The following is a 26,820-nucleotide window of genomic DNA, read 5'->3' as shown; positions in this document are numbered from 1 at the left end:
TTCCATAAACTGGCAAGTGAATTTAAATGATACAATTTCTGTATTATCTATCAATATTTTCAATATTTTCAATTTTTAACATGAAATATCTTTATAATTAACATCAAAGTACATGAACTGTTTTATAATCTAAACTAATTTAAACTAATAATTTATTCTTTCTCTTTGCTTTGTGCTATATAATTTATAATATTTCATACAGTTTATATTGTCTACATGAAAAAAAACCTGTGATCCATAAACGTCAAATAGATAATATGTAAATTATTAATTATGTCGACGTAATCTTAGAATCTTAAAACACGAGGAAAGAAATAATTTGTTAACAAGTTTTAGGCTATCGCAAGAAAATCTATCAGTTACTGTATGGACAGCAAAATAATTTGTCAAATTTTTAGAGACAAATGTAGGTAAATACTATTTTGTTCTAACAGAAAATTAATATATCCTAAGGACAAATTCACTCAGCAGAATATTTTTTATTCCGGTAACAAAACTGTTTCCGCTGTAATTACGAATAATTCGCTAATTTAGTTATGCAAATTAAATTTTATCGCTGTCGTAACTAATACGCAGTAGCAACGATGGTTTCGCTGCGACAGCAACATTATTTTTCCCCGTGTACGGCACAACATCTCGCTCGTAACCGCCTCTCTCCGTTCCGTTTGTTCTCTATCGTTCGGCGTCATTAAACGACCGTTTATGCGAATCATATAACTTATAATCACACGTTGCCTGAATCCATCAAAGCGCGGTAGACGATTACCTTTAATTGCAATTATGTACCCCGTCGTTATTACCGTCGCGCGCCGTTCGCCGAGAAATAAAGACCAGTTTCCTCGGATAGAGGAGTGTCGAGCGTTGTAAAAAAAGAAAGAAAGACGCACAAAGAGAAAAAAGGAGGAAAAAACAGACTGGTTAATATTCATAGACCAATCGTCGGCTCCGCGATTATTATTACTTGCACCGCTATTGTCCGGCGTTTCGAGTTGCTGCTCGTCGACAATATCGACGGTGTAATGTACAGCAGCGGCGGGATAAATTCGCAGCACGTAACTGCGGTTGTGTTAATTAACTCTTTACAACATCACCAATTAAAAATCATAAACTGGATCCGAATGAGCGGGGGCCGGCGGGGTGGACGAGGGGGGCGGGGGACAACGGGAAAATTCACTTGCGGGAAAGCGACGGCAGCGGCGGCGGCATCGGTCGTCGTGTCAGGGCGCCGACGCGGGCCGCGTCGCGGCGCCCGGTGCCGCCGCCGCTTCGGAGACGCTGATCGTCGCGGCCACCGCCAGTGCACGTTCGTCTTGAACGCAGGGCGCTTCGCGTGGCTTCATCGGTGGCTCCTCGTCGCGGCGCGTCCGAGCGCTGTGAATACTCTCGAGAAAAGAGGAAAAAAGAAAGATAGAAAGAGAGAGAGAGAGAGAGAGAAATACTGCACTGTGTGCGCTTCGTTGTGCGGCACGATGTCGGCACGACGTGCGTGACGAAGAGAGACAGGAGAGAACGAGAGGAAAAAAGAAAGAGAGAGAGTGAGAAAGAGAGAAAGAGAGGACACCGTCGCGATTACTATGCGAATCGTCGCGGTCGTCGTCGGCGTCGTGGCGAAAGTTTCCGTAGATCGATCGCACCTGCTTGCAGAGCGTTCCTCGATGCCGACGGCAGCGATATTTCTTATCTCCTTATCTTCCCCCTAACACCGTTGACACTGCATCGTTTTCACGCGCCTCCGATCGTGCATCTCTGTGAACTCACCTGGACGGAAGAAGGAGATTCGTGTGTGGCGACAGCCGGCGGTATGCTGGTCGCGCGAGACCGTACGATCTGTAACGCGGCTTTGTAACAACAGATGCGACATCACGTTAACATCGCCGTAAGTGCGTGTAATTCGCTCGTTCGTATTCGCCTTGCGGATTCGAGCCGTCTTCTTTTTACACGGGTGACGAACGAACGAATGAACGAACGGACGATCGGACGCTCTCCTGCGTTTGCAAAGGATCCCTCGAAAGGTCTCTCGAGCGCCGAGCACTCGACGAATCTCCCCCGGCGCGTTCCCTCGCGCGAACTCCCGTGGTTATATTGCGTACTTGTTGCTATTAAAAATCGTTTCCCCCCGGAATTTCCCTCCGGAGATGACAATCTCGCGGAATTCTCGGAAACACGCCGAACGCGAGCGACTGAGCGATGCAAAGCGCAGCCCCGTTGACGAACAACCCCCGGACGTACTCCTCGTAATTGCACTCGCGCGCATGTTTTCATAACGCGTCGACATCGCGGCTCTCGTTACCGTCTCGATGCGTCCGTCGGGAAATGCACGCGAAGAGAGAGAGAAAAAGAGTGTCGTCCTCTTCGCGCGTCCACGCGTTATACCGTCCCGCTCGCGAGAGGCATTCTCTCGCGTTTCCACCGGCGACGTCTCGAAATGCAGCCACTTCACTCGTCCGCGGGCGTTCGGCGGTATTTCCGAGCCGGGGCGAGTGTAACGCGTGTAATTTAAGCGCAAACCCGCCCGCTCCACCCGGTGACGCTCTCTTTGATGAGCTCCGTCGCCCCGTGGCACGCGTTACCGTTGTCCTCGAATAAGCCATCCTCTGTTCCGCAGATCAGTGCGTGATCGCTTCACCGCGCGCTCTTTTCGCCTCAGTGCGATCCTGTTCGAACGAACCGCTCGTGAACGGTGCTTTGCCCGATTCTCTCACGATTTCCGCACATCGTCCAAGTTACTGCCGGACGCGGGAAACCGCTCTGTTTGCCGAAAGTGGCTGTGATTCCCTTCCTCTCAAGTTTCGAGGCACGATATTGAATGGAAAGGTTACGATACTTCTTCTTGATGAGCTTCACAACGCACCTTGCGTATCCAATAGGAAAATATATATCTTTGAGAATAACTAAGAAACAAATTCCCCTATTGTGAACACGGGATGCGTCCCGAAATTTATTCAAAAGAAGTGTCGCAACTTTTTGTCAGCGAGGATACCACGAACGATGCTTCGACGATCAGTGTCTCGACGATCGCGTGAGGAATATGTTTACGTCGCTGTCGGATGCATTTCGGTGTTCGTGAATTTCGTTCGTCGTTCGTCACCGAGGATCGTCGCGAGGTTTTCACACGGATCCGAGGAACGACGAATATTTCGCGTAAAGCGCGCGATTCAATATACATGTAGAATCCGAGATCCGAGCGACGCGAGGATATTACTGCTACACCCATCCGTGTCGTGCATTGCCCTTAAACTATTTAGGCCCCGTTTACTTTGCGCTTTTGAAACGCGCGTTTAACTCGATACACCTTATGAATGTCTTATGTTCCCGCGTGCCTCCCCTCCCTCCTCCGCCGCACTGAGAGGGAAATATTTGGTATTTGTAACTGTAATCGTGGTGAAAAATTATAGTCGGATGAAAGAATCGCATTTTTTCTAAGTAAGTGTTACTGTAGTGTCAGTGATAACAACCTTTATTTAACTGATATTATTTTTGCTTATTTGTTTTATTAATCGATGCTATTATTTTTGCGGTTAAAACTATGAAAAAGTTATAGTTAAGGTCAAAAATAACAATAATCCCTCTCAATGTGACACGCGAATACGGTGGAATCGAGGAGAATCATTTTTTTTTAAAGTGTTACTATTAGTGTCAGTGATAACGATCTTACATGTAACTATACTGAGAAACCCGTTGAGTTGATTGAAACAAAATTGTTTCGATATGGGCGAACGTTATGGATAAATATTTTGGTTACGAGAACTAAAATTTTGTTTTCTCCGAAACGAAAATGAAAAACATTCGGAGAACCGAATTTTGGTTCTCACAAGCAAAACATTTGTTTGCCCACGGCCAAACAAACATTTTGTTCGAGTCAACCAAATGAGCTTCTCACTATTTTTGCTTATTTGTTTTATTAATTGCTGTTATTATTTTTGCGGTTAAAAGGGGCATGTATAGTTCGGGTCGAAAATGACTATAATCCTTCTCTCAATACGACACACACACACACACACACAAATCCGACGGGATTGGTTTCGGGACGACACGCCGGAGACGAGCGCGGGGCGTCTTTGATGCGGTACACGCGGTTTCATCCGCCGTCCGATACGACGTCCGCGAGCGACTCGCGAACGAGACGACGGCATCGCGGATGACGCGCAAGCGGTCGTTCTCATGTTTTCACCATCTCCACCTTTCGTTCGCAGTGCTAATCTCTACCCGGGATCCCCGAGTTTATCATTAACGCACGGCACTCTTCCGACGGCGGCTTAACACCCCCCGATCGTTATCCTCTCGCCCGGATGAAATGGGTGCACGCGATATTGCCACGGCGAGCGGTGAAATGTAGACAGAAAAGGGCCCATTTTCCTCCTCACGTTTCCCGGACATTGCTCAACGGTGCGGAGTTCTCCGCAGGATACGTCGCGGTCGTCTCTCGCCGCGTCTCTCGATGGACACCTCCTAACTCTCGGCGAGAAGGAGAGAAATTCGCGTTGTCGTGCGCGTGTGTAACGAATCGCCGATGCTGAATGACGTGAATTATAGCGGGACGAACTGAGAGAAAGAGAGAAAGTGCGATGGACAAGCTCGGCTCGTAATCGTGCCGGGAAGACACTACGAGTATAGGAGTGTTCGAGGAGGAGGAGAACAAATCGACGGGCGAGTGACGAGCCGTCGAGATCGAGAGGGCCGAGAGCAAAATGAGGGCCCCGTTGCTCCTCTTGGGCGGCATTGTTGTACTGTCGCTCGCGGTCGCGAGGGCTCTCTCGTGTGTGTGCTCGCCGCTGGAGTGCGACGTTCTCACCAACGAGGACTGCCCCGGAGGCCTCATCTGGGACCCGTGCAGGTACACGTTTACCCTTCGTTGTCCGCGCGAAACGATCGCGACAGCGACATCAACTGATCATTCTTCGGAACGTGGCGAGCGCGTTGCGTTCTATCTCCTTGCTTCAGGAGACTTTAAGTTTGTTTCCTATTCCTGCACCGGGACTGCACTATGAACTGAACTGAACTTCAATATTCTGGCAAATATTTATTAGAAGCAGGAATATAATTGACTACGTACAATATATCTCCTATATATAAGACATTTACTTGCATGTGTTAAAACAATTGCGAAGATATTAAATTTATAATATTGAAAGTGTCAGAATTTATTTCTAGGAAATATTCTACCGGACAGAGGAATTTAAATTTAAAACTGCTGGGGGGTTTCTTCAATGAAAAAAAGATATCGCGTAATTAATCAGCAACTTCTATATCTGAATGTTAAATGCTATATATTAAAATATAAATATATATTGTAGTTTTTTCAGTTTGGCAAAGCCCCTGTTTTCATACTTATTATTTAACCTTTGTTTCGATAGATGTATAGTAGACGTTTAAAAGTGTAAACTTTCAAAATAGAAACAATAAAACGTAACTTTGGTCATATGAGTGTATGTGCTTCGCACATATCATGAACATTGAAGTGAAAATATAACAATTTAATGATATAGGCAATGATATATAACGATACAGGCTACTTGATATCTCTCGCATTCTTATTCGGAAGTGCTGTTTCAACTGTCCTTGCACCTCTTGCACTAGACTCTAGACATAATGCAGTCAAGTTGGTGAACTTTTGCACTTAGTTCCGCTGCACTGGAATAAAAAACAGAGTGTCCCTGACACCAGTTGTGGAGTAGAAAACACTTCAGCATGCATTTCTTGAACTAGTGCCAGCAGTTTGTGCAGGGATGAGAAGCAAACCTTTCATTTTACTTCATACGGGTGGGATATTCGCGTATTTCGATATATTTTAGATTTTCTCGGCTTACGTCGGCAGATTTCACGTGAAATTCCACGAAGCGAAGCGGTTATTCGCGAGTTTCGCGCGTGACACTCGCGCCTCGCAGCAGTTGTGTCCACGGACAACTACAATTACGCAATGAAGCCCCGCGGGTGTTTTAGTCTACTTCGCAATCATCAAAATTCATTAAAACAATTTATGGAGCGTGAGGAGAACTGACCGATCCGTCGTCGGAACGATATCGCGCGATATTCGTACAATTAGCACGACTGCGTCTTATTCGCGAGATTTTTTTCTGTGCCATGCGAAGGCACTGGTAATTTCTGCTTTGACCATAAAATCGGACTCTTTGTGTTCGGTCGGCTGATTGTGTGCTCCACCATGCGTCTTGCAATTAGCCTAGTACAGCAAGCAATTAAAATACGTGTTACAATAAGTCTCTACCCGCGTAATTTTTTCCCGCGGACAGCAAAGAATTACGCTCTCTGTTATTCATCCGCCTTTGTGCGCTCCCTGCGAGAATTTCGTTTCCGCGACTCATTGGTGGAAAATAACGAGAGTGAGCGCGCGTATGAATGTATATGTGTGTTTCATATGTGTGCACATGTATGGACTATAAGATGGTTTATCTTATAGTCCATACATGTGCACACATGGTTTATGCGCGGCGTAAAAGGATCGAATGCGCTAAGAGTAGCGCGACCTCGAAACGTTCTATTACGCGATAGCGTTTATCATCGACGCGTTTCGGTATCCACGGTAGCCGACATGTTGCGAGATCCATGCCCTTGGGTCTATTTTCACCCGTCTGTGCATACAAGCACGCGAACATTGTGATGCCGCCGCATATACACACTCGTGTACTGAGTATAAATTCGAGCGGAAACGGGTGTCCGCGAGTGCACCTGAGTTTTAGGCGTTCTCGCAGTGTTTTACGAGGCACGTACGAGCGATCTGTGATGCACTGGAATATATCAGCCGCTGTTTATAAATAATCGCGAAGCCCCGAAATAATGCAGATCTAAATCACGCAGCGGAGCGAATTTAATAATGCGGCAGAGGGGGGAGAGAAGAAATTCGCGGAAAGAATTCTCTCTCTCTCTCTCTCTTTCTCTCTCTCGCTCGAGTAAATAACTTACATTAACATCGCGACGGGTTATAGTCGTGCTTAAATACGCACGGGGTGTGAGCCCCGCTTTCTCGTAATTTGTATTCATTTCATAAATTACCCGTGAAGAAATAACGTTATCATTAATTATTATTAGTCAAGTAAAAGCCGCGTTAATGTGGCCGTAAGGTATAACGTATCGTGATATACAATCGCATCACATGATGAAGCGCGTTACGCGAACTGCGATCCCCGCGAATAATGGCGCTGCTTTTCTAATAAAAAAAAAAGGATTGAATAACGACGAACAGGTGTATCACCTTTAACAAATATTTGTGAGCGAAATCCCACCAAGATAAATTCCACTTGGCGCGAGCTCGCATGAAGTACGATTGATGGCGATTCGCCGCGCGACTCCCCGATAACAATGCACTGTAAAATCAGATTGATGCGCGGGTGTCGATGCGTGGGTGTCTTGGGTGAGTATATTTATATAAGGCGAGAGGAAAGAAGACGGTATTGTGTGGTGCCGCGGCGCGACCGACGGAACGGCACTCCAGCGACAGACTAACCTATTTGTCGCGGGAAACGACGTTAGATCTAGATTCGTGGATTAGATTTTTCTCCCCGTGGCGTGTACTCCCTGCATAGAAATTTTCACGGCTTTTCTCCACATAGCATAGATTGTAACATAGATTCCGATTAGAACATCAACATCATAAAGATGTTTCAAAGTAGGTTATCTCATTCACGATTCCAATTGGAAATCCCATTTTTATCCTAAATATGAGACAAAACTTTTTTCGCACGATGCTGGTTCTTGCATAGAAAATTTTTTGATATCTAATTGGGATCTCAGTCCGATTTTCCAAAATAATTATGGATTCTAGTTGGGAAATCTACGCAGATTTTTGGTTGGAAGTGTAATTTTTTAAATACACTAAGTAGAACTTACGTAGATATGTCCCAAATGCGAATCTATAATTATATTTTGAAAAATCCCGGCCGGGAATCCCAATTAGATACCAAGAGATTTTCCATGCGGGTTGCAACGCGCTCACGTGCGGATATCTGGAAATTAAATTCACCGGAATATTTAAGCGTTGAAGTTTCCGCAACGGAGCCATAAGAGCGAAAATCTCCGCACGTAGATAAGCATATAGGTCAATCTCGATTAGATATTGCTATTAGACGCGTACTCGCTTCGAGACGGCTTCGGTGAAGCTCGTAGCTTCAGCCATTTCGGTTCAGATGTATTACACGACCAATCGGAGAGCCTTTCATCTTTTCCATATTCTTGAGTAGAAGACGGATAAGAAGATGACCCTTCGAACCGCAGCTTCTCTCCCGCGGCGATACGCGAGATGTGCGGAGCAAGAGATCGGGAGAATTCATTCTCTCTGTTCCTTTTTCTCTCGGTGAATCTTTGCGATCAGGAAAAGTTACTCGTGAGATGAACAATTTCGACGGTAATTGCTTTTCGAGAGACGCGAGACGAAGATCGGTGCAAGCGTGTGCGAGCGCGCATGAGAGAGCGAGAATCGAGTAAGAATCGGTCTCGGATTTGAGCACAGCGAGATCGACGTGTGATTTATGGCGTTGGATTAAATAGAGAGAACGTCTCTCGAGTAAGAGATCCGAATGCGAGCGGATCGAAACATAAGAAGAGACACTCGCGTTATCGGTAGATTCTTTAAGGACGATTTACTCGTCGGATCACAAAGACGGCTTGCTTGCAAAATCCACGCGAGACTTCGGGAAATCTTCGCGCTCACGCGCATGCAACCGCAAAAGCTTACATAACCAAGGAATATTTCACTTCTCAATCGTTCTCCCCTCTCCCTCCCCTCTCTCTCTTTCTCTATTTCTCTCTGTAACCCGGCATTACTTCATCCCGCTCATACATCCCTCGATATTTCAGCATACGCGCGATAATACACTCGCGTGCGTCGATACGATATGCTGGCTCGAAAACGTCGGAATTGAATTTCAAAGGGAACGTCGCGCGTGCGCACGGAAATGGAGGAAGAATTCTCCGGAGTAGCCTCGGACAGTTATAGCCATCCTTCCCGAAGGACCTTCGCGAATTCAATAGGTGTACCTAACGTTTATTGCGCGGTGAAATTTCCGAAAGGGAAGTTCTTACGGGAATCTCAACGAGAGCGAAAGAGAGGGGGAGAGATAGAGTGGATCTGGGGGAGGAAAACCGGCGGCCATTGCCGTCTGGGATCGCTTCGATGCGATACCGAGAGATAGTCTCGGGTAATTTCGATGACGATACACGCAGGTAATTCGACGAGGAGGAGGACGACAAGGAGGAAGGGGAGCGCGAGAAGAAGGAAAAGAAGGAAGTAGTAGTCGAGCGCGCCGTGTACGGCGAGAGTGTCGCTTTATGCAAATTTTCCGAACGTCGACGAGACGAGTCGAGTCGGCCGGGCAGCTGGCAATACCGCGGATCATATCGGCGACGTGCCGGTAAATTGTTGCCGTCATTAAACCGACCGCAACGCCGATATTACGCGCGTTACCTTTTTACGCGCGAGTCCGCTCGCTCCATTCTGCGTTATTCCGTTTCATACGGCGATATCGATACCGTGATACGAGAGAGACAGAAAGAGAGATGTCCCCGTGCAATTCCCGCGGCTGCGCCAGCGGCAGCTATCTGTACGTAACGCATTTCAATGAAATGCTCTCCCGCTCCTCGTAAAGTCTCCGGGCGTAACGTTAAACGCCGGGTACCAGACTGTTTGGAATCTGAATCGCGTGCAACCCGTTGTCTCAATCGCGCGTTCCACGCACGCAGCCGAAGAGTCGCGTGCAATCGCGCGAATCCCTCTCTCTCTCTCTCTCTTTCTCGTCGAGTGTAATTTTATCATCCCGGCAAAGTCGGAAAAGGTCGCATTACGATTTTCGGTGAGAAACGCCGGGAAAACGCTCGTTCTCGGAAACGGCGGTGCGATCTCCGGTTGAAAATTCATCGCGCGCTCGATCCTAAGTAAATCGAAGTAATCCCTGATGCAACTTGGCGATGTTTCGAAGGAGGCGGAGCGCATTGTGCGAGCGGGAACACGAGAAATTATTATTTCTTCTCTCTAAGCCGGCTTGTGCCCAGCTGAGTGCCCTTTTCACCGGACGACGCGATTGAGTTGTTGTGGGAAACGTGCCGTCGTTCGCGGCGGGAATATTCGTCTTTTCAATCCTGGCGAGAGAAGAAAAAAAGATCGATCGGGCTTGTAAATCGAGCGCGATTCACGCCGTATTTCGCGATATTTCACGCATAGGCCTGCGCTCGCCTTTCCGCTCGGCTATTGTGCACTTGTTCCTTGTTTTCAGCGCGATTGGATTCGCCGTGCTCGCCCGGAAATTGGCAACACGCGGCAGCGCGCGTTCCTCCGCGATATAATGACAAGCGAGCGTACATATACAAAAGGATATACACGGAGGGCCACGGAGGTAAAACTACACGCTCGACGGCGTATCGGGAATTTATTGGGAAATGTTTAGCATGCAACGCCATTGTCGGGGCCCGGCGGTCGGGTATGCGAATTAGGAATCGCCGGTAGGAACAAATTGCTCTTTTCTTGCCGCACGCAGCGGCAGGTGCATAAATAGCGGGCGGGCGTTTCATTATTCTTCGTCCGGTGCGTCGCGCTCCGATCTATCATCATAAACACGTATACGACGACATTGATCGTGGCAAGGGGTGTAAGATAAATTTGCAGCGCGTCTTTCGGACGAGGTGATCCATATTCTCCGAATTAATTACTCCTCAAAGAGTGCAGCAACGTGTAACATAAGAAAGCGAGATGAATAAAAGTACATGTATAGATGCATCTACTTTGAAAAGAGGATCTGATAATAAGTACTAAAATTGTCGAAAAGTTTGGTGAAAATAAGTACTAATATTTGCCGGCCAAATGTTTGATTACTGCAACCAAATAACTTAGTTCCACATACTGTATATACAGTACCGTAGTTCCGTATATTGTATATTTAGTATAAGAGATTAAATTATGTTGACACTGAGGTATCAAATGTATTATTTTAATACTTACACATGTTGAATATCGACACATTTTAGAGCGATTCTAATCGGAATCTATACTGTACATAAGAAAATCTATGAAAATTTCTACACAACATGTATGTCTGAAAGACGTGCCTCAAAGACGTCTTTATAACGTCTTAGCATGTCTTAATATCCTCTGGGTTTTTATGCCGGTACGTTTCTTCCATCTTTAAATTCTGCACACCGCTATATTTTCTCGAGGGATATTCGCATACATTTGCAATTTAATATCGCGAGTGTGTAATTACTTGCAATTTGTACATTTACGGTGTCGTCAATTACGTTGCTCGACAACCGGCGGTGTATCGCCGCATTTTACCGTCGTACTTTCTAAGCTGCCCGTTGCGTTACTTTCTTCTCCGTGCCAACCGTGTCTTGCATCATACAGGCGTGGAACTGAAAGGTATATAAGAGTGGATTGTTTCGCGGAAAACGGCAACGAAGCAGTAGGAGAAGAAGACTTGCCTGCCGTCGAGACGACGTAATAAAATTCCTGGTCGCGGTTGACAATTTTCCGCGAGATTATTTTCCGCGCGCGCGCGCGTGGCGCACCGCCTGCGCGCGCCTTGAAATTCCACCCGTTCCGTTTTTTCCCGTCGCTCCGGAACTTCGTAAGACTATGTTCTCCGACTGCCGCCGAGCATACCGGACGCGCGAAAGTGATATGTACTCGCATAATACGTGGGAGCTTTTCAATTTCTTACATCTCTCGATTCTGTCAAGTTTCCCCGGGATAAAAATGCAAATACCCACTTGCGCACCTGCGGGGAGTTTTGCAAGTCGGCTTGTAAATCTCGCGTACGGCGGCGGTATCACGTGATCACACGAACGCCACGTTCTGAATGAATGTTGAAATAATTTGACGAAAGAAAGCTGTCTCATTCCGACGGCTATAAATATCATCGAGGAAAGTGTCTCATCGAAGCGACGGCAGTTAGTTTCCTCTCGATGTATTCCGATAAAAGTCTTGCTGTTTCAGAGGAGTCCCGGTAAATACGAGTGGCGCTAAATATAACGCAGATTCCGAGCCACGCACGGCAACAAAGCTGATTTCAGCGAGAGACTTAAAATTACCGCGACGGTGAAACATTGAGAGATTCTTCATAATGTATTTACGTAAAATCCATCTCGCTTTTATACGTTCTCGCGTATTTCAGGAGCGTCTCCTCCTCGCCGAGCCCTCTCGCCCCGAAAGTTTTATTTTCTGACAAATGTGAAAACGGGCTTACGGCGCTCCTCTCAGAGCTCCCTAATGGGCTCATATCATTGTCCCCTCTCCCCTTCCCTGTCCCCCAACATCCAACCCGGCTTTGAAAAGAGACGCGGTCAGAATTGTATCTTTTTGTCTCACGGGGTGTAAGGAAGATCTAAAGCAGATATAAAGCCGTTATAAGAAGCGCTTTATATCTTTAAAGCGCTTGTATCCTCTTGTCGCCCGCAGGATTTCTTATAACAGAACAAATGGCCATATTCGAATCGACGGAGACCAGCTGGCCGCGATGCACATGTAACCGCTGCTCTCTCGTTCGTTTCATCTACCTTATCGTTTTTTATACTGCATATATATATATATATATACACGCCAGCAATTTTCTACCGTTCGCTTCCCGCCAGTAAAGGAGGAGGGAAAAACGGAGAAAGGAAAGAGAGAAAGAAAGAACAACGGATCGAGGCTCGATGATTCACTTGGGCACAAGAGTCGGATATTGCGAATAAATGTTACGAGCGTGCAACAATAGCAACGGGAAGCTAATAATACCGTTCGCTTATGTATCGCGCCGGGGTAAACTTTTCTTCCATCTACCGGTAATGCACGCAAACGTACGAAATTCCGCAACGGCAACAGGGAATTAATAAAAAAAAAACCCCTTTCTTCTCGTCGGCTTACAGAGATATTATGAACAATCAAGATGGGTCGGACGCGTCGATCTCGCTGCGATGTCGGTCCTATAATTATAGCTTCCTACTCGAGTTGCTTTATCGGCTTCCAGAGCCGCCTGTCGCGCGATTTAACTTGCGCGTATCGACAAACATGCTCCGACGTCGCTATATTTATTCCACGCGTATGCACGTATATATACGCGCCGTATGCGACCGTCTGATCGTGTTCTCTATGTTTGCAGATGCTGCAAAGTATGTGCGCGCGTGGAAGGCGAGCCTTGCGGCGGCCTCTTCGGTTTCTCCGGCAGCTGCGCCGTCGGCCTGCAATGCGTAATCGTGAATCTGCTGCCCCGCACCCGGGAAATGGACGAGGGTGTCTGCACGAGTGAGTATTTACGGCGGGGGATTTTGATAGAAATTGAGAATGTCGAGCGACAGGAAGGAAGGCGGTGTGGCCCGTCATGAAAATAAAATGTAATCACTTACGGGCGAGCGCGCGTTTCGAGTTCGTACGCCCGATACGCGTATGCTATACGGTTACAACGCCGATAGAAATGCTAAGGACGCCCATCTCGCTGTGACACCGGACTGTTGGCCGCGCAAACTTGCCGCGAAATATAACCGCCACTCGCCGATAATGAAACCCGGAGTTTTTCCGCTTGTTATTTCAACGATAAATTACATTAACGCGCCAAAGCGTCATTCGCGATCCCGCGGCGTACCGTTGTGTCTCGTTCTGCTGCGTTTTCCGTTTTCCATTAAGACAGTTGGTTTGTCAAATTATTTGCTCAGGAATCCTTTTGAATTTTAGCTTCACATCGACGGAAATATACGTCCGCAAATACGCAAATATTTATATACTTTTTATAATGTATGCACCTCTATTAACTCAACTGACGTACAAATGAAATATTAACATTTAAGAAAAATTAAAAAATTAATAATATCTCCGCATGTATAATATTGCGCGTATATTTGTCTTAATTTCGCGTGCTCAAAATCAACATTTATTATTTAGATAATTCAATTAAATCATCGGAAAAATTTTTTTTTTCGATAAATAAACTCACGAAGAGACCCCTTGATATCGTCATCGATATCGTCACTGAAAATCTGGCAGCACGGACTTAACTATCTTAAATCCATCGGTTAAGTTGTGGAAGCCGGGGTGAAGTGTAGGCACACGTTTGCACATATCGCTCCCCGTGGCCGAAAATGTTTAAATTCTTTTAGCAATGGTAATAGCAGTTTTACACGCATATAATTCCCGCGTGCAATAAGAATTACTCTTGTATATTTCTCGGCATACGTTCGCGCTAAATGTACGGAAATAATACGGTGATTGTTTTCGCGTAGCAGAGAAGCAGGTGGCAATGGTCGCATTTAATAAGCGCAAAATCGGCAATAAATCTCTTCGCGCGAAACGCTTCGCGTGCACGATTATATCGCGAATGTTTGTTTCGTCGCCCCTTTCGGTTTATATCCTACGGAGATAATTGAACGGCTTGTGTTGTTCCCGGATATAATTGGACGGCTTGGACGCAAACGAAACTGATCATTAATGACGGGTGATGATTGCATACCTCCGAGCCATTATTTCACAATTTTAACACGCTCGTTGTGTATGTAGGCGTGCGTGCGCGTCAAGAGTGCGAAACGATTTATCAGTGACATATGAATATAAAAACGGGTGTTTTGCATTTATTAGTCGATAGATCGAGAGTAAGGATAATAATAGTTCTCCGCCGGGAATATTTACGAAGCATATCGGCAATTTTGCACGTACGAACCATCCTCCAAATGACTAATCGAGTGCATTCGAAGCGCCGTGATATTGTATCCGCCGGCCGTTCATTGTTGTACACCATGTCTTTCCCCCTTTCCTTTTGCGACATCCACTTTACTTTTTCCGATATACAGCAAGGTCAAAGTGTGGGGTAATTGAGGCCGTTGGTTATATGGAGCAACGTAATGATAAAATCGATAGTTGCTGCGAAGTAATTAAAAAACACGCGCGGTACCCGCAGTGAATTGACGCGGTGGCGATACCTCCTGGAAGTCAATGCTCGGTAATATTGAATTTTGCGAGCTCTGAAAACGTGGGAATTCCATGGTGTGTTAATGTACGTGCGCGAGCCGCGCGCTTAAAATTTATATGATGCGAGCAGCAGTTGCATGAGTATGTATACCGCGCGGTATATTAAACCACGCTATGTCGCAGTGGATTTACTAAGCGCAGGCCGTACACACGCAAGCACACACGCACACACGGCGCTTTAAATCGACGATGACGTCGCCGTTTTTATATCGCGCGACTTCTACCACTCACTCGAATTAAAGGACCGCTATGGCGGTCGAGGTCACGGGGAGGAAGGATTGCACCGTCGCTACTTTCCGGAAACTTGGCCGGGACTCACCAAATAGTAAAGTTAGTTTAGACAAAGTCATGTTTGCGTGAATACATTACTTTTCACTTAGAATTTTCCGCCGCGCCTCGTACGTGCCACGTATTGACCCCGTTTCCGCCCGAGAATACTGATTCATTGTCGTTGCGCATGAATCTTCGTTGCGTCTCGTGTCGCAAGCGAGTCGCTTAAGGAATTCGCTTTACATCTCCATGCACCTGTAAATCTAGCTGTTGTATAATTACACGGAGATTAAGATGGTTGTAGTGCAGAATGTCGGATTTTCAGTGACGGTATCAAAGAGTACTTGCATCAGTTATCGTTATTTGCTGAAAAAAATTCAACTTCGAATTCTTATTGAAAATTCGTTTTATGTTACATCCATCATAAATAAAGCGTCGAAGCTTGGCTGTCAACTGTCAGCTGAGAATCTGTCTTCTACAAGGTTCGCAATTGCGTTAATTGTAGTACCAATTTGCTGCTAAATTATTTTCATCCCCTTTATCGTTTATATATTTCGTCAGGCTATATGCTACGAGAAACTAATTTCCCTTCGTGTCCACATGGTTGAAACAGATAAGCCATGTGAATAACCTCAATGTGAACCTCTTCGCGATAACGTCAGATCGGCGCACATCAAGGTATATTACTCTCCATCATATCTCTTCCTTTCAACCTTAAAACTGATAGAGTTTTAAGGTTCGACTTGATCCGCGCGTCGTAACTCGTTATTATTCGTCGTAAAACAAACGGCAGAAATTCAGGAGTGGAGGATTAACCGTTTCACTTGAAAAGCTGCACTACGTACGTATCATTTATTTATACGTGTTTCAGAGAAGAGTCGGTAATTCTGAAACATCCTGTAGACTTTTTAGAGAAACTCCTGTTCTATAGCGTTTTTAACTTTTTTATAAAGATTACTCGAGAACTCTCTTACTTTGTAATTACCATTAAACGTGAGCCTGAACGGCACGACAATGTTTAACGATTCTTTGATCTGATTTACGTATTATCGATATAATTACTTCAAAAAGGATGTTCGCTTTCATTTTCCAATTCATTGAATAATCGACTCGCAGATGCGCGTCCTCCAGGCGCAACCCTTATTCAGTTTCACCGTAGCTCCGTGCACCCCCTCTTTTCCCTCGTCTTTTCCGTTGGCTCGGTGTCCTTTGGCTCCTTTGAAAGTTCTTTACACTTTGAACAGAATCGTACCGGCGGATCTAAAAGTGGGCGATCCGGCACCGCTCGCGAATCTAATTGAGCGATTTTTGAACTTGTTATAACTCGGACAAACTTTGGTCAAACGATGATTTCAAGGACCATGCCGGGGAAAGGAAGTAATTAAGAGGTACTAAGAGCCACAAAATATTTTCACGAAAAATATCCCGGAATCTCTCGAAGAGACTCCAAGTATGCAGCGCGGATAAACTTAGCCCGTCCGGAGTTAATTAACCATTTATATGAAATTTAACCGTTGCGGGTATAATATGTGAAAATTTAATTAAACAACTCGGCAAATAAATTAGGATAAAGTAAACTGACCTATGTCAATCCGATAGTAATAACAATATAATATAGCGGGCTTAATTAAATACAAAGGTATTACTATAAAATTGCTATAATAACGGTATTAATGATAAGTTGCAAATTGAAATTGGTTTCGCGTTATCGTAATTATAGCATCTTTTTGAGCGGATTAATGTAAATTCGAACTGCTCGGAAAACGTTTAAATACAATCGCTCGCATCGCCGACCGCGAATTCGATAATCCACGCGGCGCACTCCTGTCCGCGGCGTCATTTCGAAACGACCACGATAATTGTCAGAAACGAGAGAGAGAGAGAGAGAGAGAGAGAGAGAGAGAGAGATGTAGGAAGGATAATACTGACGTGTTTACTGTTTCGTATTTTATTAACAGACTCGTCGGCAAAACGGATGCGCTGAGTGTCGCCACCGGTCGATGGCGAGGTGCCAATTTGATCGCGCGCAACAGTCACGCGAATTTTCACTCGACTGGAACGCATTCGGCGACCCTTTTTAAAGCGTACGTAGGGACGGATCGAAATACGTAATCGTCAATATTTGGCCCGCATTACACACGCGAGGTGTGATATCACTTTCGCGCGGCGCACCGCGCGAATTCGCACGCGCACGTCCGGGTCGGGGCTTGGCAAGCGTCGAGCCGAAATACGACGACGCGTCCTAGGTTTATCGACCAGCACGGGAACAAGTATAGCTATTTAACGGTGGATTTGACTTGGAAATTTCCCCGGGTCGGTCTCGATTTCGAAATTTCGAGCGAGCTGTCGGAGCGTTTAAACGCGTTTTTTTCTTTTTTTTTCGTCAAACGGCGACGCTTTTGTTTTCTCGTTCCCGCGGAGGCGGTGGCGGGATAATACGTTTCGCGGCTTTTACAACACTTCAATGACGGGCCAGACACTGGTGAAAATGAATGCACCTGTTTCGGCGAGCGATACACTCGACATTTATGATATTTACGTTTGACATTTGCATTTCGCTACACGCTATATATCGCACACAAATTAATTATATTTTCGAAGCCTCGGTTTTGACTTTGAGAATTTTCGTGGCGCTCGTGGACTCGAAGTTTTCGTTCGCGTTTACCTTTTACGAAATAACATCACGCTGGGGTAATATCGCGTTGATTATCTTGAGTACGCTCAATGTATATATTTTATGCGTATATTTCATTCTTTAAAGTACCTATATTTATCTCGAGCGAGAGAGAGAGAGAAGGAGGGAGGAAGAGAGAGTAGACTCAGTTAGGTGATATCGATACCTCTATTTATCGTTCCTCATACCGTCACTCGGCTGAATTTCGGAAATAATCTGCGAGATGATACCTCAAGGCGATAGTCCTAATATCCACTTCTTCAACAACGGATATGTACTGTAGATGACGTCTAGAGGTACGTTCTAAGTATTTGATGGCTGTTCACGTAGAGAATCAGTACCGTGTAAAATTAGTCGCGCTATTCCCTCGTCTCTCAAATCGCGGAAATAGTAGCTGTTTCATGTACTGAAAAGCGGCACAAAGTGTCGCTTGTCGGAACTCAAACTCTCGAAACTGCCTTCAACTCGACACTTCCGCGAACTTCGACGCCGGCATTTTGGAACGCTTCAATAATACCTGTCCGTGCATTACCTTCTCATTACTATCTTAAAGCTGACGCTAATTGAGTTAACTCGATTCGATCCTCCGTGTGACACCGACTGTCGCTTCTCTCTCTCTCCCGTCTCTTTTTATGAAATTTCTTCCCAATTTGTGTAGACGTATCGACAGTTGCCTTATATCCTGGTGCGTCTCGTTTCTTTTCTCGCCGTTAGTTTTCCCGCCGTTCCGCCGTTACGTTTTATCGAACCGGACGAAGGAGAATAAAATTTGATGTTTCAGGGAATCGAAATAATTACCGACGCTATGAGCATTAAACGGGCACTGCATCTCTTAGATTACATCACGAAAATCGTCCGGCAGTTTGCGTTAATCATTGAAATCACGACGACGAACGAGGTTGACGTGTCCCGGTTGAGAAAGAAGGAGAGAGAGAGAGAGAGAGAGATATCAAGGATTCCAGCGAAGTCCCTATTCTTATTTGGTGTCTCTCGCGAAGGACACGCTTTCGCACTCAAATTTCGCGCACGTTGTGCGAGCGCGAGCTGCCGAGAGCGGACGACTTTAAGGACGAATTCGTGTACGTGCCTTTGGAAAATGAAATTGCTTTCGATTTCGCTCGCTCGCTCATTCGTGATTTCGCGCAGCACGGAGAACGGATTAATCGGACAGCGCGCGAGTTCGCCATGCGGCGAAATCGGCTTAAGTCGCAGCGCTAACAGCAACGCCGATGCCGTTCGACTGGAAAATGTTGTGTGTCCGGACTTGGGGGAATAAATAACGGGTGAAAACGATGACTTAGAGGAGAGGTGGAGGATTTTCACCCACACAATCTGTTATGCAGATATCCATCTGCGGAATCTGCATTTGCACGGAGTTTCGTTGCGTTGCCTATTCTATCGCTTATTCATTGGCTCGATGGTGGTTTTCGGGCCGACATCGGTCGTAATCCTGTCGGTGCGTTATTTATGGGTAATAATAACGCGAAAGTAGCCTGAATTTTGCGTTTAGAATAATCGCGTTTGCTTTCCCGTACGGCGCACGTAATTCGCAGTTTAATTAATACTGAAAACACACGTTGCATCGAAAACTAAAGAGCAACGGCGGGTAATTGCGGGTCGAATTAAATTTGCAAAATGTACAGAACTTTCTTCCTGTTTGTGTGCGCCGTCGCAACAAGCGTTTCCGCATGTGTGTTTACGTGAACATTTCTTTCCTCTCTCTTTACGATTTCACTTCGACGTTCTCGAAATTATCACGTATCAAATTGCGGAGTTCCGGCGCTGCGATCGAATAAACAACGAATCAAGATCCTCCGTCGTTCGTCGACGGAGGAGGATTAAAGCGATCGTCAATGTCCGGGAAAAGGGGGCTGCGAAAAAAGAGAGGACGATACGCGTATCGCGAAAAACCCAACGGCGTGTGCGACGATATAACTTCGTTTACGTGCTCATGTTTGCGCAGTTATGTATCGAAATACGAGCGAAGAAGCGCGGTTGATTTAGCCGCGTGACTCGTTACACGTGGTGCGCTGAGCCAACTGTCGAACAGAACAAAAAAAAGTAGAGAGCGAGACAGAGGCAAAACGCGCGCGCGTGTGTGTGTGTCTGTGTATGTTATCGCTGTTTCCGGCGGTGTATGCACGCGCCGCGTGCAATCAACGAATCAACCGGGCCACGAAATTTTGAAAAACGCCAATCAGACGGGGGTCACCAAACTGTCGTCGGGCTAACAACGGTTTTACAACGACGGACGGGCTGTCGTCGTGATCGATTCCTTCGTGCATCGTCGGCATGCGCATTTAAGCGAATAACCTGTACACACACACACACACACACGCGTGCACGAAAAATACACTCGGCCGGGGCTAATCGATTCGCTTTGATACAACACCGGTCGGCGCCGTCCTCACCGGAGGCTCTTCGCGATTGTGTATTATCTGGGCATTAGAGTTCCACGGCGCGGCGTCCTCTTCCGAGGCTCGAAAACGCAACGGAAAAACGAGAAAGAGCGAAAAACAAATGTCGCGAACGTGAGGAAGGCGAGATCTGGATAAAGATAGAGGACCCGGTGTCGCTTGAAATGCAAATCGATTCGACACGTAATCGCGCGTCTCTATACACAGGATGCGCCGGAATTCCCGACATCCATCCCCCGGTATAACCGGTGCCTTGAAAAATGTTTGCGCTTTTTTGCAAATCTTTAAAAATACTACGTTTAATATTCATGCGAAAAACGTTGTATACGCGACTGTGTGTGTAAAATGTGTGATAAAGTCAAGTCCGTGCTCCGACAGACTTTTATAGGTCGCCGAGCGCGTGTCATTCACGGCTCTTTATAGGCGGGGAAAATATTTTCTCTTAAACTCGGAATGAGCGTAACGCGGATAGTCTATATTTTTGCAACGTCCTCCCGCGCTAACATGGCGCGCGCGACTTACGAAGTATGCGGAGCTGTTACCGCATTGTCATCGTCGTAACGTCGAAATTACTTTACACACAAGCATAGGCGAGGGCGCGTCGAGAGTGTATCGCACGCGCGCGCGAGATAACACGCGTGCGACGGAGGTAAAATCCTCCGCGGCGTCGTCGGCGATTCCGATTATTAAGCCTCGCTCTCTCGGATATCTTAAACAGAAAAAGGGAAATTAAACGGGCGGTAATCCCGCCGGTCTAATACGGAGCGGAGAAGGAGCGACGCGATCTTCCACGATTCAGCCAAGATCGTTGCGCGCTGATTGCGAATCCGCTGGTGCGGCAGTCCTGATATTATCTTCCGGGAAATTTTTAATCAATTCCCATCCGCGGCCATCCGAGCATGTTATCTCGAGGGCGGTCTCCGGCGCATTTGAGAATAGGGCTGCACATGGGCACCGGCTCGCGCGAAACACACACCCACGTTCGCGCACTCGCTCTGGCTCGACTTAAGCCGATGCATATGCACGGCTGCTACGCGTTAGGAGGCAAGGAGGCGCGCTCAGTATTCATGGAATATCGCTACTTGAACGTGGTTCGAGTTGGTAGGGTACAAATTAGTTTATTCTCCCCGCCCTCGTATTTGCCAGGCGCGCACCCCCGGCCGCGCTGAAAATATTCCGGTATCGGAAAGGTTCCGCGTCGTTGCGCGCGACGGACGACGCGTCTCGTCAGCGCGAATATCTTGGCGCATCTTGACTCGCGATCCGACACGTTTCCGCCGTCGCGTCGCCCCACGTGCGCGACGGTATTTTCGACGGTCGCCCCCGCGGTGCGACCCAAGAAATTCTTCACGCGCCCAGGCGAGACGCGACCGAGGAGGTTGCCTGGCGACGATCTTCTGCCGATAACGCGGCCGGTCCCTCCGCTGGCAAAGTGTAACTTCCGTCTACGCAACGTAGGTCTTTCAAGGCCGATGCACGTTTTTACACTTTTCCGGGCTATGAAAATCTGCGAAAATCTTCGTATACTTTGGAAAGCTTTAATAGCAAGTTTTTACAATCGTACAAGATTGTATTTTCTTTATTTTGACCAGAAATATCGAAGGAATCGAGATTTCGGTAAAAATTCGTAACTATTATATGAATGAAAAAAAGAATTCTCTTGGGCTATAATAATACTTGAGATTCCGCGTTGCCGGCGGAGAGTTAATGCCTTCGATGAATTTTGAAATGCGACAGGCTCGCTATAAAAGAGACAGAGAGAGAGAGAGATGGCATGTATTCTATTTGTCGCGTTATTTGCGAATATAATTCATTCATTTTCACTCGACGTATGGTGTTTTAATGAAAATTCGGCTCTGCCGGGGCAGTTAATAAATTAACGTAACATGTTGACTGCTTTGTGTGCGAAACACACACGGAAGAAATTAAACGCGATAAATATGTATTCCGTAATTATCATGGCGCAGAAGTAGGTTATTTGACTTGCATACGTCGGATACATTCATTATACAATTGTAAATATGCCTAGCGCGCGGCCGTTTGACATTCCGCATGAACAAGATTATTGCGGGATATTTTCCGCAAGAACGATCAACGAAATGCCACGGGAATGTCAAAATTCACTCATTGACGTTGACAATATCTGGCTTGATTAATAGAATATGTATTGGGCGTGATTTTATAATTTTCATACAAATGCGATTCGACGCGGAATACATTTGCAAATTGCTTTATTAGTCAATAACACTATTATTAATTTTACAACGTTTAATCGATTATTAAAATTGCCCGTGCAAAAAGCGAAGGCGGCAAACGACCGAATTAAACGCAACCGTGTCGATCAAGAAGGAAAAAGAAAAAGAGCGAACAACCTTTAATCGCGTTCCGATGTTCCGATATTGCGAAAACTAAAAGGCCTTACGGATCAAGCCGATATTTATTTGTTGCCCAATATTTATTTATTGTCTGCCGCTTCCCCTATTCCTCTTATTCGCCATTCGTCCGACGAATGTGTTCCGTTTCCGCCGGTTTTGCACTTTATTTCTACCGTACACCGGGCGCTCCGTGCGCTTTCGCTTATGCTTATAAATCGCTCGATATTAGTTCGCCGCGCACACGGCGAATCTGATACGCGTTCGCATTTATCGTATATTCACGCGTCTCAATTAAAGCGTAATTTATTTTTAACCGCACCGCCGAAGTAATATTCGGCGCGCGCGGATAATTCCGCATGTTCAATTTGAGAGCATTCGAACGCGCGGCCGAGCGGAAGAATAAAAATAANAAAAAGGGCGGGGGGGGGGGGGGGAAGAGACGAGAGAAAAGAAAACGGCAATTTCGAGTGGCATTTATCGTCGCGCTAACAGTCGCCTCCGCTATCGGCATTTATCGCCGGGATATTTATAGCGCCTGTTGATAACTCCCTCGGCCGAGGAGCGGCGCTCTTGCGGAAATTTAGGATACAGGTGAGCCGGCTGTTAATAAAACATTCGCGCGTAACATGTTTACGACGTTTATGTAAATAGATTGGCCGACGCGTTACCTGAGCGTGTAACTTTTTGTGAGTGAACACGACGGGGCGGTTTTGCTGAAGACAGCGTGCGCGCGTGATGTGACGTTTTATGCAAATGGAGCGATTCGCTGTAACACACAATGTTACGGCGCTCGCGATGTTTCGTCGCGTCAAATGAAGGAACCGCTCCGTGGCAAAAAGGGTCGTCGAAAGAGCTCCGCCGCGACTCACGCGACATGACGTTGAAGCGGACGGAGATGCGAATTTATGCGGAAACTAACGAGACTTCCGTACGTTCAGCCGCGCAAGAGCTCCCGTAATTCTGTTCGGATGTATTTGCGAATTTTCTCTCCACTTACGCAATACGCGGAATATGGGAGGGACCTCTTCCCCCCTCGCTCTCCCGGAGCCTTGATTGAACGTTTCTGCGTTGACTTGTCCAGGAATTCCTCCAAAGTCGTCGCTGGGCAAGCGTCATTTCGTTTGATTTTGAATATCCACACGATCCCCGACGAAATCGCCGAATACACCGCGATACGAGTGATCCTTGAAGGGACCGGCTTCCCTTTTCGGGACGACAGTTCTTTGAAACAGCCCCATGACTGATAAGAGGAGAAACGTTATCCCCGAACAATTTCCTGAACATAGTGACAGAAGGGTCACGAGTTCGGCCGACAAGCGATGAAGCTTCGAGGGGAAGCAATCATTATCCTACGAAAAGAGCGCGAGAGGGTTCATTGAAGCGAGACAAGGCAGCTTCCACGATGCTATCGTGAGAAAATAGGAAAAAGGGAGAGAAGGGGAGGGGAGAGGTTGTCGGTAGGGTGAACCGGCGGGGGTATCTGAACATTTACGGACCATTTCCTTGCCCGCCTCCTCATAATGACGTTATTGCCTCCTTGGGATTGAATGGTGGATGCCGGTGACGGGAGACGAGAGCGGGCGAGGAAGGGGGGGACCTCTATCTTGAAATCACTAACCACGGTCATTATTGGTTTTCGCTTGGTGCACCGGGCATGTAAATTTGCGGGAGTCAACATCGCGGTAAATGTCGCGATCTGTTTCACATCTTTTCGTGCGGCGCGCGTGACAAATACGGCGATCGGCTCAATCGGCGTTCTTTATTGCAACGGGAAATTTGCGTCCGGACGAATTTTCTCTCTCTCTCTCTCTCTCTTTCTCTCTTCGACACACATACACATATATATTCAGCAACATTGGAAGAAGCTGGCGCGCGTCCGGCTCTCTCGAACGCGATGGATGTAGCTTCGTTTCGTCTCTTGTATTATCGATATCTATCAAAACGCGCAGCAATTTCACGAGAGGGAATTTCATTTCGAGGCGGAAGTCTGCTCGACACAGGTCGGACGTCGCTTATAACGCGCGTTTTGAATTTTTCACAAACCCACGAATGCATGCGCGACTACCTTCCGCGTACACCTACACTTTACCCTCGACGACACCTCCGAACAGAACATTTTCATCCGATTCGTTCGACTATCCATTCTGCATTTGTCACCCAATTCGCGTCGTCGGCAGCCAGTCACGTAAATTCGGCGACTTTACCGGCGCGCGTACGGAGTAAACGACGCGCGCGCCTCTTTTACGATCGCGGATTAAAAATGGAATTATGTATAGCCGGGGGGTTAGAGTTTTACCGTGAAATATCGAGGCGGCAACGCTATCTCCGCGGGCCACACGTGTCCCGGGCACACACGCGAAATAACGGTGTATACGTACACACCGTTTGCCAGGACGGCGAGGTGATATCGGCAACGATTAGCTGACACGGGCGCGTCGATTTATAAGCGTCGCCGGTCCTCGAAAGCAAACTCCTGCACCGCAAACAACGCTCTCGCATAATGAATTAGTAACACATATTACGGAGCGAGAGCTGCGCGAGAGCGTCGCGCGCTGTAATATTTACCCTGCGCTACAATTTTCCCGGCTCTCGTCGACTCGAACGGCTGGCCGGCGCGCATGCAGATCCGGCCAAGTGGATTATCCGCGAAGCGGGCTGAATGCGCCAACTTTTACTTAGGCGTTAAACGTCCTAATGCAAATCGCGGGGATACAGGAAACGCAAGTGCAAGTGCTCGACGGTGTTACGACCGCTCGTATTTTGCCCCCTTTACGCGCGGTTTTATCTAGATGATATGAAAAAAGTTAGCGCCCGCGTATTTCTCACTTTCACGGCCGCTTTCCAGCGCGTTACAGCTTACGGGTAATTCTCACCTATTTTGTCTATTATACGCTGACCGTTGTAAACGACTCGTAGAAGTATAAGTGGAGCAGCTCTGATCCTGCTGTCTGGATACGTAAATCTTCGCGGCGCACCTGCGCGTATATTTCGCCTGTAACGGTATAGACAATTAATTTCTACGTCAGAGTGTCTACTTAAACTTGAGAAAAAATTCCCTGAGAATTCCCTGATTTTCGAGGGAATTTGTTAAAAATTATTTCGGGTAAGATAAAATCAAATAAAATAATTCCTGATAAAATTAAAATATTTTTAAGTGTATCTTGCAAATAAATATATTATTCATTGTGCAAAGTTCTTAATATTTTCCATTCATAAAGGTTTGTAAATCATAAAATAAAATTAAGAATCAATTAAGTTTCAATAATTAAATTAAAAAAATTTTTTACAGAAATTGTAGAGGCGCTAAAAAATAAATATTTAATATTATATAAAATTTTTAATTTTACTCTCAAAAGTTATAAAAAAATTATGTAATTCATAACATATAGAACAAAGGAGAATTTGTATTGTAAATATAAAAAAATGTTAATATTTAAATATTTAACAGAAATTTAAAACAACCGCAAATGTATATATAGAATATTAATATATTCGCACCTATGATTTACATAACGCTACTCCTTATTAATTGAAATTAAAATTAATTAAAAATCAAATTGAAAAATCTTGAACTACTACTTTTTTCGATGATTCTTAGCGAGAAAATATTATTAAATAAAATTCAGTCAACTACACAATATTTCGCCATGAACAACGCAATAATATAACTTGCAGACAAATTCCATTTAAAATTCCCCGATTTCCAATTAAATTCTTTGAAAATTCCCTGATTTTTCCAGGAATAAATAAATTCCCTGAGAATTCCTACTTTTCCATATTTTTCCGAGCAGCACACACTCTGTGTTATATTATCTCAACGCCAATATCATTATTATTATTATTATTAAAAAAGAGTCAACGTAATGCAGAAATTATACCATCGTCTCTCAATGAGCAACGTTTTACATATCAACGGCTTCAGCTCGCGTCAAAATTGATCTCCGATTCTATCTTCCGCTCGTTCGCTCGTTTCCTCGTTCTCTTCTTTTACGATGCGTCACGGAAGCGAAGATCGCGTCGATTCGCACGCGATTACGCGGCTGCAGCTGCAACGATTTTATTAAAATCAAGTAAAATCAAGATAAGAGAAGAGACGGACTCGACGGGGCTATCTCGACGAAAATCTTATTAGCGCCGTGAGATCGTCAT

The 26,820-nt window shown here is 45.9% G+C and overlaps 1 protein-coding gene across 1 annotated transcript in view; it reads left to right on the top strand.

Moving 5' to 3' along the window:
- Window positions 1–1,315: 1,315 nt before the first annotated feature.
- The window catches only part of LOC106752093 (insulin-like growth factor-binding protein 7), a 50,881-nt gene continuing 25,376 nt past the window's right edge, over window positions 1,316–26,820 (top strand). Inside the window, exons 1-3 of the mRNA XM_014633507.1 lie at window positions 1,316–1,876; window positions 4,534–4,834; window positions 13,080–13,222. Of these exons, the coding sequence (XP_014488993.1) occupies window positions 4,689–4,834; window positions 13,080–13,222 (289 nt within the window). The 5' untranslated portion in view covers window positions 1,316–1,876; window positions 4,534–4,688. The remainder of the gene's footprint in view (window positions 1,877–4,533; window positions 4,835–13,079; window positions 13,223–26,820) is intronic.

This window comes from Dinoponera quadriceps, unplaced genomic scaffold (assembly GCF_001313825.1).
Source record: "Dinoponera quadriceps isolate SergipeBrazil2010 unplaced genomic scaffold, ASM131382v1 scaffold365, whole genome shotgun sequence".
NCBI classification, from domain to species: Eukaryota; Metazoa; Arthropoda; class Insecta; order Hymenoptera; family Formicidae; genus Dinoponera; species Dinoponera quadriceps.
Note: the sequence above shows the minus strand (reverse complement) of the source record. Positions and strands in the feature narration are given on the sequence as shown.